General features: G+C 43.8%; 4 protein-coding genes across 6 annotated transcripts in view; 3 read left to right on the forward strand and 1 right to left on the reverse strand.

Moving 5' to 3' along the window:
• The window catches only part of LOC132464935 (potassium/sodium hyperpolarization-activated cyclic nucleotide-gated channel 4-like), an 11,641-nt gene extending 11,240 nt beyond the window's left edge, over positions 1-401 (forward strand). The window contains 1 exon segment of the mRNA XM_060061569.1: positions 378-401. Within this exon segment, the coding sequence (XP_059917552.1) occupies positions 378-401 (24 nt within the window).
• A 499-nt stretch (positions 402-900) lies between these two features.
• On the reverse strand, positions 901-6,118 carry LOC132464230 (pyruvate kinase PKM-like). 3 transcript variants are annotated; one of them, XM_060060516.1, is made up of 8 exons: positions 5,965-6,118; positions 4,761-4,915; positions 4,085-4,176; positions 2,650-2,781; positions 2,154-2,340; positions 1,580-1,850; positions 1,302-1,452; positions 901-1,077 (listed from the first exon to the last, which is right to left on the reverse strand). In XM_060060516.1, exons 2-8 carry the CDS (start codon positions 4,903-4,905, stop codon positions 916-918), a joined length of 1,140 nt encoding a protein of 379 aa, XP_059916499.1. In that variant the 5' UTR covers positions 4,906-4,915; positions 5,965-6,118; the 3' UTR covers positions 901-915. The 3 variants fall into 3 exon arrangements, with proteins under 3 accessions (XP_059916499.1, XP_059916500.1, XP_059916498.1); XM_060060517.1 differs by having other exon boundaries at positions 5,969-6,100; XM_060060515.1 differs by lacking the exon at positions 5,965-6,118 and adding an exon at positions 5,852-5,901.
• A 1,308-nt stretch (positions 6,119-7,426) lies between these two features.
• On the forward strand, positions 7,427-9,914 carry LOC132464235 (ribonuclease P protein subunit p25-like). The gene has a single exon (XM_060060523.1). It carries the CDS (start codon positions 8,801-8,803, stop codon positions 9,464-9,466), a length of 666 nt encoding a protein of 221 aa, XP_059916506.1. The 5' UTR covers positions 7,427-8,800; the 3' UTR covers positions 9,467-9,914.
• A 496-nt stretch (positions 9,915-10,410) lies between these two features.
• Positions 10,411-13,011, forward strand: LOC132464239 (cytochrome c oxidase subunit 5A, mitochondrial-like). Its single transcript, XM_060060527.1, has 5 exons — positions 10,411-10,577; positions 11,191-11,307; positions 11,971-12,092; positions 12,459-12,576; positions 12,671-13,011. The coding sequence occupies exons 1-4, from the start codon at positions 10,415-10,417 to the stop codon at positions 12,570-12,572; spliced, it is 516 nt and encodes a 171-aa protein (XP_059916510.1). The 5' UTR covers positions 10,411-10,414; the 3' UTR covers positions 12,573-12,576; positions 12,671-13,011.
• The last annotated feature ends 394 nt before the right edge of the window (positions 13,012-13,405 follow it).

Genomic DNA, 13,405 nt, shown 5'->3' on the forward strand with positions numbered 1-13,405 from the left:
CTGTGGTTCTGCGCTGCGGATCCAGAGAGCCACACAAAGCCAACGAACAGCACAAAGCCACACACAAGCATGGGTGAGAGCGGACAGTAGTGGACGCATAGGTGGCGTGAGGTGGTGGTGAGAGAGAAACAGACACAAAGCTGGTTCAACACATCATGTACGAGCATCGAGTCATAAATCCAGTGGTAAGCATTAGTCAACATTCCATGCACGCACGCACCAAGGTGAATAACGATGATGCGTTTTTTTATCACATAATCTAGAAATACAAAACATTTCAGCAAGAAGGATGTAAATGTCTAAGGATTTATTTTGATGCATTGTTTGGTTTGTACATCGTCTTCAAAAATCTTCGACCTTGCACCTTTCATCAATAGAAACAGCCCATGCCAAAGAAATGAATCATAATGATGCATATAGTTTCTGAAAATCATTTAAAACAAATCTCCCAACCTCACTTCCCTGTTTCTCATAACCACTCTGCATTACGTCGACTTGTTTTTAGATACATGCTCATGCAGCATTCCCGTTGTATGAATCGATTGATCTCAGCCAAACATCTCTGCTTAATGACTAATACCTGCCCCCTCACCACCTACTGACAGTAGTCATTAATCAGCACTTATGCTACTTCTGGGTGCCCCTGATTCTGACATGGTTGTGTGTGTGTGTGTGTGTGTGTGTGCGTGTGTGTGTGTGTGTGTGTGTGTTAGCGTACCCTTTGCTGTGTGATCAGCGCTGGCATGCGTGTGCGTGTGTGTGTGTGTGTGTGTGTGTGTGTGTGTGCGTTTGCATGTGCGTGTGCGTCTGAGTGTGTGTTGTGCACTAGCGTACCCTGTGCTGTGTAAAGCGGCGGTGGTGTGCGTGCGCACGCGCGCGCGTGTGTGTGTGTGTGTGTTAGTGTGTGTGTGCGCCCTAGTGTACCTTGTGCTGCATCATCACGGCCTCCAGGGGGTAGTCCCCCTTGGCGGTCTCCCCGCTCAGCATGATGGTGTCGTTGCCGTCCAGCACGGCATTGGCCACGTCGCTGGCCTCGGCGCGGGTGGGGCGGGGCTTCTTGATCATGCTCTCCAGCATCTAACAGAACCAGACACGGACAAATGCATGTTCGCAGCGTAAGTGAGCCGAAGGGACATCGCAGTGACGTCACACACTGTTAGTCTCTGGGGTTTGTGTTTTAGGACAGCTATGGCCATCTTCAAATGAGTGCAGCTCATGTGTCATATTCTTTGTACGTCGTCATCTTGTCCTCAGCCAATCGGGTTCCGCTTTCACGACAGCGGAGAACGTGGATCACACACCTGTGTTGCACACGTGATGGGCTTTCCGATCCTGTTACACCGGCCGGTCATCATCTTCTGCGCGATGAACACCTTCTCGGTGGGGATCTCAATGCCCAGGTCGCCGCGGGCAACCATGATGCCGTCACTGGCCTCCAGGATCTCGTCGAACCTTTGCAAATCGATAAGGAATCAATGACGTACGTTGTCATCACCTTCCATTCATCAACTCACATCCATATTCATGTCACAAAGATGCAGGTAGGGGGATGGGCGTCCATCTTGAGAATACCCCTCACCTGCGCACGCCCTCGTGGTTCTCCAGCTTGCTGATGATCTTGATGTTCTTGCCCTTCTCGCCCAGCACCTTGCGCACGGCGTGCACGTCGTCGGCCTTGCGGATGAAGGAGGCGAACACCATGTCCACGCCCTGCTCCACACCAAACTGCAGGTCCTGGACGTCCTTCTCGGACACGGCGGGCAGGTCCACCGCCGCACCCGGCAGGTTCACGCCCTTCTTGCTGCCCAGCAGGCCGCCGTTCTCGATCTCGCACAGCAGGAAGTTGCTGCCTTGTAGTCACAGGGACGTATAAGATATTAATAACAATAATGTCAATCAATGTCCCACTTTTCTGCGTTTTTGCACTGGAATCAATCGTGGCTGGTACCACTTGATCACTTATTTTTTACATATATTTACATATTTGTATCTATTTACTTTATATTGTATTGTTGCTGCTATGTGGCAGTTGAGGAACGAAGCATAATAATTTGACTCTGTATATAAGATATAATGAAAGCAATTATGATTCTGATTTGAGTGGAATTGCGAAAGAGTTACAGCTGCTAAGGAATGGGTTTCACGTGACCTACCGATCTCCTTGACCTTGAGGGACATCAGACCGTCGTCGATGTAGATGTGGCTGCCCAGCTCCACCACCTTGGTGATGTTCTTGTAGTCGAGCCACAGGTGTGTCTCGTCACAGTTGTCCATGTACTTATCGTCCAACGTCAGCTTAATGGTCTCCCCCTTCTTCAGCTCCACCTCGGCAGTGCCGCTCTAAACCATTGCACAACAACAACGTTCAGTCAACAGAAGGCTGCGGTAAAAAGCTCAGTGTTTTCCACGGCACGTCCTGGGCAACATTTGACACCATTAAATGGAATCATTATTTTGTATTGTTTGTTATTATTGGTTCCTCTCTTAACAGAACAAAAGAGGGGTAAGCCATCGGACACAGGGACAGTGAAAGTATTTATTTCTGAGATCGTGATGAAGATCAGCATCAGGCGTGGTAGCTGTGTGTAGCTAGCCCAGGGGAGCTATCTCAAGCAGTGCTCTAAGTGTGGTTGTTGATCACTAACTCACCCCCTTGATGAGTCCAGTCCTGATCTCAGGTCCCTTGGTGTCCAGAGCGATGGCCACGGGCCGGTACTCGTTTGAGCCGGGGACAAAGCTCTCTGCTGCGTCACGGACGTTCTTGATGGTTTCGGCGTGGTACTAAACGTTTGGAGAAAGGATTTATTCAATTGCGTGCTGATTTGTTTTTTGCACTGACTGCATAGATTATGTAACGGTTCCATTTTGAATCATGAGCACTATTAAGCTTTCTTAAAGACTCATATATGAGAGAGAAAGACATATGTACTGTTTAACTATTTAGAAACTGACTCAAGAAACTGAAAGTTTCTTCATTAGATGAGGAACAGACACGGCTGCTGAAGGTCATATCGCGTGACAACATACATAAAAACGCTAGCCTAGGAAACTGCGACACATGACATTGGCACGTGCCATTGTCTAACTTTAGTACTCAAAGAACAGCCTTCAACAGACTCTATGAGGTGTTGTTGATCCCTTTGTGTGGTCATAAGGCTAAACCTCAGATCACAAATAATTGCACAATGCTAATTTACAAAACTGAAACTAAACCTAATTAGTAGTTTGGAAAGAGCTCATAATGTCGCCGGCTAATGAGGGATAGCCGCTGGGTCCACTGAACACTGCTTACCCGCTGAGCTAGGCTAATAATAGCCGTACCGACAACTGACACACCACGGAAACGGGGGTCCAATTTCATCTGGCCTCCTTTAACAACTTTTTCCTCGACTTTATTGTGGGATCCTAGACTGATACTTTCCCCCATTCAGTTGTGCTTCAAATACGCATAAGAAAGCAAGGGTTGGAATAAAATAATTAACAAGATAACAGGGGTTCAGATTATCAATTCAGATGTTGCTGTGCTTTGAGTCATACAGTACCTTTAGAGATACTCAGTGTGCAAATTAGCTGGGCCAGATATAAATAAAAGTATAATTATTTATTATACTTAATTATCAAGCATAATACATTAAGTATCATGGAATACGAATGGTTTTGGAGGGGTGATGATCAAGTACTCAATGTACTCTCTTTAGTAGTATCACAGTTGGTGGTGGTATCATAATTTCAGTGTCACCCCGTTTAAAAAGGTAAAAAGGCATGACTTTTAAAGGCTAAAGGTGGGTGGTTTTAGATCCAGATACTTGCTCCTATCCAATTGGATACTGCTAAGCTACAGCCAACACGAGACGCTGAAGGGCAAATGTAAGAATAGCACTCTCACTCGCAGCCACCGATTTGGACTCTGGGACGTGCTTAAGGTCAACTTTGGAGAGAACTTCATGGAGAAATTAAAAAAAATACTTTGTGGTGATACTAGTGATGATGCTATTGATGACCGACGGAAATCAACAAACTCGTCGACAAAATTATGCTTGAATTGATAAATGTCGAATGATAAAGTGTATCACTCCAGACTGACCTCATGGGTTCCATGAGAGAAGTTCATTCTGGCGATGTTCATCCCAGCCTTGATCATCTTCTTGGCCATCTCCACGGACCGGGAGGCCGGCCCTGTGTGGGGACGGGGAGGAAAGGTCAGGTGTCAGCAAATAAAACACACTCCAAAACCCACCCCGACCCTGGATGGGGGCTGGGAATGTAAGATACACGGGCATCCTTTTTGTCCTTTTGTCATGAATCAGAATGTATTTATTTACCTCTGTACATTGTATTAGAATTATTTTGCACATGGCGTTTTGTTTGCCAATTTGACTGTGTGTTCTTATTTTATTTAATGCTGAGTATTAAAGTGTTATCTTATGTTATGTTAAGTGTGGGTTTATTATAACTGGGTACTCAAACAGAGGAGGGTGTGTTTCCGCGCGTGTGCGGAGGGTGGGGGGGGATGGTCTGTGCGTGTGTGTGTGTGCGTACTGCGTACGTGTGTGTGTGTGCGTGTGTGTGCGTGTGTGTGTGTGTGTGTGCGTTCGTGTGTGTGTGTGCGCGTGTGTGTGTCTGTGTCTGGTGTGTGCGTCCGTGCTTGCTTGTGTGCGTTTGTGTGTGTGTGTGTGTGTGTGTGTGTGTGTGTGTGTGTGTGTGTGTGTGTGTGTGTGTGTGTGTGTGTGTGTGTGTGTGTGTGTGTGCATGGGGCATACCGATGGTGCAGATGATGCCAGTGTTGCGGGACACAGCCGGCTCTGAGTCGATGTCCAGGAGGCACATGTGTTCCAGGTGGGTGTCGGCCATGGCAGCCAGGAGCTGCTGGGTCTTCATGATGGCGGCGCCGGTTTCTTTAGCCATGACTGGATACCTGGTGGGACACAGTGTGCTGAGCTGAGGCCGGTATAGGACTATTTGTAGACATGGAACTATTGAAACCTTGATATCTCAGGCCTTATTGGCAGGCCCCTTCTTAAAGGCTTGATGTTGACAGTGACAACTACTATGGCTTTCTATCTACATTCCCAGTCCAGGATGTGACAGAAATGATCTCAGAGTGAAAAGGTGTCATTATGGCATCCAGCAGAGACCAGAAGACCAGGGATGGTCGAGAATGAGTTCGGAAAGATCTTGTCGATGCTACAGATGCATGAAACATAAACAGGCCATTAAAATGACTTCACCTAGGTGACTGACAGAAATGCCCTTTGCAAAGCGCAACATAAACAGTAGGTCTATACTGGCCTGCATGACTGCACACAAGCTACTCTGCATTCCACTGGACATGTAAGCTGAGCAGTGCGGGTTAAGGGAGACTCACACACAATGTCTGTTGATATGATTTTCATCTTCAAAGAAATATGGGACTTGTTTGCACGCAAAATATTATATGTACCTTTCACACATATCCAATGTATACTGCAATCAAAGGCTTAAATGAAAGTGAGAATGAAAGTGCTCTGTACCGTCAAGTTGTACAATTCAAGTTCTATAAATCTCTATTTTATCGAGATTAAAGTCAATTTCATCTAGTAACAGCAGATCTCCCAATGAAAATCATAATTGTTGGTACTGGCGATTTTCTGTGAATCTTTGGATCAGGGCAACAGTTTACTTGAACATAGATTTTACATAGCTACATTTTATTTAGCGCATACATACACATACTATAATTTCTCAAACGATTTACCCATATTTCATAAACAGGTGAGATAAGGATCATGTTCTCAATAGAGACGGCGGGTCTCTTTTTCATTGTTAGTAATTCACATTGATTTTGACATAATAAATGCGCTATTAAACAAACCTGCATAGGGAAGAAATTAGAGGTATAAAAGCCATTCCTCGAAATAAAATAAAAGTCCTTCAACAACAACAAAAAAGATGTGAACCCAAATGTGATATAAGAGATGGACTCACCTACTGGGAACTTGCAGGGACCAATGCACCGATTGCTTAGGCGCGCTTCACAGTTATTCAACCAACCGGCCGGGACTACTTTCAAGTGCGACAGGGGGCAGCAGTATCCATCCGATGATATTGGAGTCGCTCCTGAGAGGGACTCACTTTCGAAGCCCCTATTATTGTTTTGATTAATGTTTCGTGTAAAAGTTCACATCTGAAACCTGAAATACCAGGTAGGACAAGTTTGTATTCTATGTCAAATAAGTACAAGTGCGCTGTCTTATTGACCAAACAAAAAGCACAGGCATGTGGCTCCAGAGGGATCTGTAGGCCTACATGCAATGAGCGTAATCGATATGTTGGGCTATGAACATAAGGCAACAGCTATAGCTTTCAGATGTCTTTTGAATAAGATGGATCACAAGTACGTCTTAGATGTTCTCTTAAACTATTCTCAAAATTGATATGTCTCTCTCTCTCTTTCTCTCTCTCTCTCTCTCTCTCTCTCTCTCTCTCTCTCTCTCTCTCTCTCTCTCTCTCTCTCTCTCTCTCTCTCTCTCTCTCTCTCTCTCTCTCTCTCTCTCTCTCTCTCTCTCTCTCTCTCTCTCTCTCTCTCTCTCTCTCTCTCTCTCTCTCTCTCATTCATCATATCATTTTCGTTAATTGCCATATTTCGACCAATAAAAAAAGTTGTGTGACAAATAACTTGTGGGTCATTTGCACTTGTGGTTATTTAGAAGCATTCCCAATAATTTCATTGTAAAGGCAGTTATATCCCTAAAGACGGAATTGGTCCAAGAGTCAAAAATGTTTAGCATCTAAAAAGGCATGTCTACCAAGTTTTAGAAATGCTCCTCCAGCAGGGCTGCATGGCTGGTCGTTTGACAGTTTGAACGTGTAGTACAGCGCCCCTTGTGGACGAAATGGTACCATAACGTTAATACAAATGCCATGGACGTACTTGAAAACGTTTGGGGAGTTAAAGAAGTACAAACAGTATAATAGATGTCTACAAAAACTCTCTGAATAACTAGGCATTTTCACCCTGGAAGTACCTTGTTTGATGAGGATCCTGTCCAAAGTCTATTATATTACAATATAAGACAATACAATGTGCGACAATATAATACACCTATTATTTTCTATTGCAGTCTATTTGGTTCTATTTGTGTGGGTAAATTGAGTGTTTAATAACGTCCCTCAGATGTATGTCACTCTATAGGGCCTAAGCTGAGCATAGCATAATGCTAATTAGGCTCCCGGTACCTCCAACCAATCACGTTGCTCCGTGCTCTAAGACGGTCTCTCTGGTGTTGTTAAAGGGTAGCAGGGCAGAGGATCACTGAGTGACAGCCAGATGGCCACCCTGGCTATCTCCTTTAACCATCCTGCCTATTCCACTTGACCGTTTGCTGGCAACTATTTTGGTTTCTTTCCTCTCAATCCATGTTTAATAAATCTAAACTTAATAAAGTATTACTGGCTTATTTAACAAATGAAAGAAACCAGAGACAACTTTATTTAAATTGTACTGCATGTCGATCAAGTCAAAGCCAAACACAAAGACAAACATAGACAACAAAATGAGTTTGGTAAAGAAGTCAATTGTAATCCAACATCTCTGTCAATTTAAAAATTATGTTGGCAATGTCGGAGGTACAGTGAAATATCAGTGATGTCCAAAATAAGTGGACTTATTGTACACCCAATGCATGTCTCTGCATGCATGACTGAAGTTTGGGTCAAATTTGTATCTAATGTGATCACTTTGAGACGGCTAACAGAGGTCAATGCAGGGAAACTCACTAGTTATAGGTAGGAATGCAAAACAGTGGACCTAAATATGAGCACAACGGCTGCTTCATTTACCAACTCTCGGTCTCTAAGACCAACACATCCCTAGAACACATATTTCCTTTAAAGCTATTCTGCAATAGTATTGTGTTATAAAAGCTTTTAAAATATCGCTTTCCTACTCACAGTAAGCCTGTCTATTTTGAAGAAAGCTATTGGAAGTGGAATTCAACACAAATTAAATGGCAAACGTTTTCTGGGTCAGCCCAGTAGGCCTTTGGGCTGAAGGGAGGAGAACTGTGTGGATGGTGCACTAGCCCACGGGCACACATTTCTAAAAGACCATATGGCTCTCTGATGATACAGCAAGATGAGAGGTCTGTCTTATAAACCATACACTGTACATTTTCTATAGAACCATTGCTGGTTGAATTGTCGCACCTGACTTCATTTGATAATTATGTCGCTTGTATAGTTAAACGGGTCAAGAAGGCAAGCTCAGAAGGCAACGATAACAGAACGATCGGGTACAAAACTAATGTAGAACAAAGCATTGTTTCAGTTACATGCCTCGTTAGACCAAATTAACTCATGTTTAATCAGCCACGCAAATTAGTTAGCGCGCAGAAAAATATGTCTCTCAGCCCTTAAAGGTTCCAACACCACCCTCCCCTCACCATAAAAATGAACTCGCACCATGCTGACAGACATCTCTCAAAGAAGATAAAGGTTGCGTGTGCCTTTAAGAGAACAATGTCCCACGCTACATGTCTCGCTCTGAGCCTCATATGTGGTGGTTGGCATCAGCTGTCCTCAGTGCAGTGGGTAGAGCAAGGACATGTTTTTCCTTCATATTGTCGGAGCAAGGTAAATATTGGAAACATCTACCGATCACAGGGCAAAGAAGGCGACATAAGAAGAGAAAGAGAAGAGAAAAGGATAAATAAAAAGACAAGAATTGAACTTTTTATTCAAACAGCCTATATGGAAGTTGATGAGGCTTTTTCTTGGGGTAAATACAATTAGACACTGAAACAACAAGCAAACCAGGATTGCTATGGAACCACAACCTGCCTCATTCCTGGTTGCTGTTCCGTGTTTCCCACCCCCACCACCACCAACACCACCACCACCAACGCATCGTCCTCCTAAACTGGACCAGAGCAACTTCAAGAGGGTCGGACGCAGAGAGGACCCCGAGCCCCACCCCATCCCGGGGCTGCCAGCGGACATCCTCCACATGAGGGTGAAGGAGGGCAGCAAGATCCGGAACCTCCTGCGGTTCGCCACGGCTCGCATGCAAGGTCCGGGCCAGGGCAGCGGCGGTGGTGGCGGCGGTGGTGGCGGCGGTGGCGGCGGCGGGGGGGCCCTGAGGCAGGTGGTCTTCACCGGGTCGGGCCGGAGCCTCACCAAGACCATCACCTGCGTGGAGATCATGAAGCGCCAGGTGGGCGGGCTGCACCAGGTGTCCAAGCTGTGCAACAACACGGTGAGCGAGGCGTGGGAGAGTCTGCGGAAGGGAGTGCCGGGGGTAACCATATGCCGCACGGTCCCGGCCCTCACCATCCTGCTCTCCATGGACCCCCTGGACCCCCAGGAGCCTGGCTACCAGCCCCCACAGAGGGACCCTCATGGTCCCCCTTCACAACATATGGCCCCCGGGGCAAAGAGGGTCCGCCTGGAGGAGGGAAACAGAGAGCTACCCTCCACGTCGTCGGTCTGACTCGGTCCTAAATGACGCCAACTGGGACTGTTTTTTTCGTAGAGATGATGTTAAAATGTTGCAGCTTTGATGTTATTAAATTTTTTGTAAATGCTGGAGGGATGACAATTGAAATCACAGTAATAGCTTAAATGGAAATATTTGGGATATCTGTTATGCTAAATTGAATAAATAAAGCACAATATATGTATGTTCATGGCGTGCTTCATTATCTTAAACTATATGTATCTCTGAAAGGAGCGTAGGTCTACTAACCATGCAAACACATGCAGGGACGGCATAGTAACCATGCCAACACACAAGACCACAGCAAGGAGCAGATCACAGGGCTCAGAGGTACAGAGCCTGCACTTTAGGGCAATGAATCACAGCTTTTCGTTTTTGGTTTTGCCTTTTCTTTAGGTTTCAGTTTCATTTTGAAATATAAAATGTTCCACTATATTTGGTTTATATTTTGTTTATAGTATAGGCCAACTCAACAGTGATACATTTTTCACTTTGTAACTATTTTACTGTAGATAATAATACTAATATAATAATAATAATAGTAAAAATATAAATAACCATAATTATAATTATAAATATGATCAAGTTCTATTATTGATTTCTTCAGGAAATTAATGAGGAAAAAACGTGTATTTAGTCTCCTGTTTTGACTTTTAAAAGTACACCTTAGAAGTAGGTATTAGTATTATCTTTGTTATGAGCTAAATATCGAATATATCATTTAATTTATAACAAATACTATGTTTTACTTCGGAATGAATGACGACGGACGACTATACAAATTAACTGAAAATTGATTTAAAAACCCGACAACAACCCCCCGAACATAATATCGAGCAAAAAATGTACTACATTCATCCTTGACAAAACTGGACAAATAATTGGCCTGATTAATCAATACAATAATTTCTCGGTCCATGTTTGGCGCTTGACGTTTTACGCATGCGCATTGTCCACATCCCTGTGGTGTACGTGAGCAGTGCCCAGGGTCGTGTATTCTCTCCGAGCACGCCGCAGTCCTCCTTCCACATCATGTTCAGAGCAGCCGTCCGTCTCTCAGTCTCCGGGATCCGGAGTTTAACACGGCCGCAGCCAGGGTGCCAAGGTATTGTCCATTCATCGACCATGATTCTCTTGTACTTGTGGATTAACACCGGCTCCTTGCGATGACTTATCGGCTAACATGTGAGCTAGCTAGCGTTAGCTCCGTTGAATGAATGTTGCTCAAAAAGGGAAAGTTAAAGACTGTCAGTGCGTGAACTACCCGACATTGTCTATGTTGTCATTTGTGTATGTGGTCTTTGGAGGTGGGGTGTTGAAACGGTCACATTTGTGGTGAATAAGGTGTGTGTCCTTGCCGTGACCCATTAGGGCCCTGCTAGCTTCTAGCTAAGCCACAACAACACGGCTAGCGTCCACTGAGCCGATCGTAATGCGTCAGTATACATGGTACTAGTCGTTAACTGGTGACCTACATACTAACCGATCATGGTCCTTAAATACACCATGTCGGGCTTTCCGAGTAGCTCATACCCCTGGCTTTCTGGGTAGCCAGGTCACGTCCATTACGTTGGCATAGATCCAGCTGGAAGGCAACGTTTTACCTTGCTTGACCTTAGATACGTTATGGCTGTGCATTGCTTGGATTTGCTCTGTAAGAGTGGACTATTGACACCGTGTTTCCGACCTCACTGAACTGTTTGTACTTCACCCTGCAGGTGCCTTGGCCGCCAGATGTTACTCCCATGGGAAGGTGGAGACGGATGAGGAGTTCGATGCGCGCTGGGTTACCTACTTTAACAAGCCCGACATCGATGCATGGGAACTGAGGAAAGGTAAGTGCAGGAAAATGGCTGTGTACACAACCTATTTAGCCTTTTGAGAACAAAATGCTGCTCTGTCACTGCTTTAGTGGGGGTAATTGTCTAGGGGGCAATGATAAGGTAAAAGGGTGGATTGGCTTTGTTGTTACCGTAGCTGTTAATTCAGCCCATCGCCACTCATTTTATTCATTAAATATAGCATGGGAAATAGTCAATGTCTTAAACAAAAGCATCGGGGTCGAAGACTTGGCTTTGGCTTTCTGCTCCAACCATTTCACAACAGAAATGAGTTTGTCGTTTGCTACAAAACAGCGAAACAGGAGTAGGATGGTTTTTACTTCCTTATCTCAGCCACTTTCAAACCTCAGCTGAATGCAAGAGGCGCTATCAGATATGCCTGGCGAGCTGCCGAGGGTTCTGTTGAATGTGAGATCTTGTATGATCTTGTTTTGACCGCGGTGAGCACAAGAATAGCCAATAGAAGTGTTAAAGTGGGGCATTATCAACTTTGTTATGGTACAGTTTACCTCCAACACTTAATGTATCCTTCTTCATTCTTCATTTAGCATTTCTGCACGCCGGGAGTGATGGTTGTATCAAAATGTAAATAAATGCTGTTATTTTGTCGTTTGTGTTGTGCTCAAACTAAAGTTTTCTATCCTCGTCCTTCCTCAGGGATGAACACCTTGATCGGGTATGATCTTGTTCCTGAACCGAAGATCCTTGACGCGGCTCTGAGGGCCTGTCGCCGGCTGGACGACCTGGCCAGCGCTATTCGCATCTTGGAGGCTGTTAAGGTACTGTAAAGGAATTAAGGGTTGGGGGAGTTTGTTACATTTTGTTATTGATAATAGGGAAATGGACCTGTGATACATTTTGTTATTGATAATAGGGAAATGGACCTGTGATACATTTTGTTATTGATAATAGGGAAATGGACCTGTGATACATTTTGTTATTGATAATAGGGAAATGGACCTGTGATACATTTTGTTATTGATAATAGGGAAATGGACCTGTGATACATTTTGTTATTGATAATAGGGAAATGGACCTGTGATACATTTTGTTATTGATAATAGGGAAATGGACCCTTCATCTCTGTGATATTGGGTCAATATTGGTTGTTTTGGTGGATTCAAACTATGTTGATTTTCCCCCAGGACAAGTCTGGCCCCCACAAAGCGATCTACCCGTACCTCCTTCAAGAGCTGCAGCCAACTTTAACAGAGCTTGGAATTTCCACACCTGAAGAGCTTGGCATTGATAAATTATAAACCGGTATGTATTAAATCGTCAATTGTTTTTTTTCTTCTCAGCTCTTTCACCCACCCAAACCTTGTTCCAACTCTCACTTTCTTCTACTTTGTTTCAGTTCTGACAAAGTGGATACCACCAAAACCTCTGTTTGGGACATCTTGTGTTTATCTTCGCCTTTTGGAATTGTGTGCTATTTAATTTGGCCTTTTATTAAGTTCTTATGCTTGTAATATATATTGATGAACCTAATAAAGGACTATTGAACTAATAGAAAGGTATTTTTGTTTCAAAAACATGTGTTTGGGTAACTTATGTAATTGACTACAATGGCATACTCCTGTTTGTCCACTAGAGAGCAGCATTTCCTGTGAATGTAAAAGCAAATCATTTTACTGTACGCTTCCTCAATCTGCATTTCAGGGAAAATGACGTCATAATAAACTCGATTCAATAAAATGTGTTTTTAGTTTATTTTTGTACGCTTGTTATTGAATGTTGCAAATGTTTGGATGAATTTTTTAATTATATCCTATAATCATACTGCTACTTTATATCCATGTTAGTAAATGGCCGATGTGTGCAATAACTTAACTACATTATTGTGTAATTTTTTTTATGTAGGGTCTAGAAATACATTTAAAAAATGTTGAATGAAGTGAATCTAAAATGTGAGACTAGCATTGGTCTATTCAAAACGAACAATTACTTGGCCTTTTGTGGTATTTTAAAAGTTATTCATTTAAGATCGGCATGGTATTATTTTCATAGTATCAAATAAGGGATTTTTCGTTTAAATGAGCACACCATACTTTCTCTGAAATATATTATGCTAAATGTAAAAGTTTTCTTT

The sequence above is a fragment of the Gadus macrocephalus genome, chromosome 9 (assembly GCF_031168955.1).
Source record: "Gadus macrocephalus chromosome 9, ASM3116895v1".
NCBI lineage: Eukaryota > Metazoa > Chordata > Actinopteri > Gadiformes > Gadidae > Gadus > Gadus macrocephalus.

Bases quoted from the DNA above. Each gene is read 5' to 3' on its own strand.
- LOC132464235 (XM_060060523.1), top strand. From the start codon at position 8,801: ATGGAACCACAACCTGCCTCATTCCTGGTTGCTGTTCCGTGTTTCCCA.
- LOC132464239 (XM_060060527.1), top strand. From the start codon at position 10,415: ATGCGCATTGTCCACATCCCTGTGGTGTACGTGAGCAGTGCCCAGGGT. The intron at 10,578-11,190 runs GTATTGTCCATT...TTCACCCTGCAG, and splicing joins GCCGCAGCCAGGGTGCCAAG to GTGCCTTGGCCGCCAGATGT. The intron at 11,308-11,970 runs GTAAGTGCAGGA...GTCCTTCCTCAG, and splicing joins TGCATGGGAACTGAGGAAAG to GGATGAACACCTTGATCGGG.
- LOC132464230 (XM_060060515.1), bottom strand. From the start codon at position 5,886: ATGGCTTTTATACCTCTAATTTCTTCCCTATGCAG. The intron at 4,916-5,851 runs GTTTGTTTAATA...GTGTCCCACCAG, and splicing joins CTAATTTCTTCCCTATGCAG to GTATCCAGTCATGGCTAAAG. The intron at 1,078-1,301 runs GTGTGTGATCCA...TGGTTCTGTTAG, and splicing joins CCATCACGTGTGCAACACAG to ATGCTGGAGAGCATGATCAA.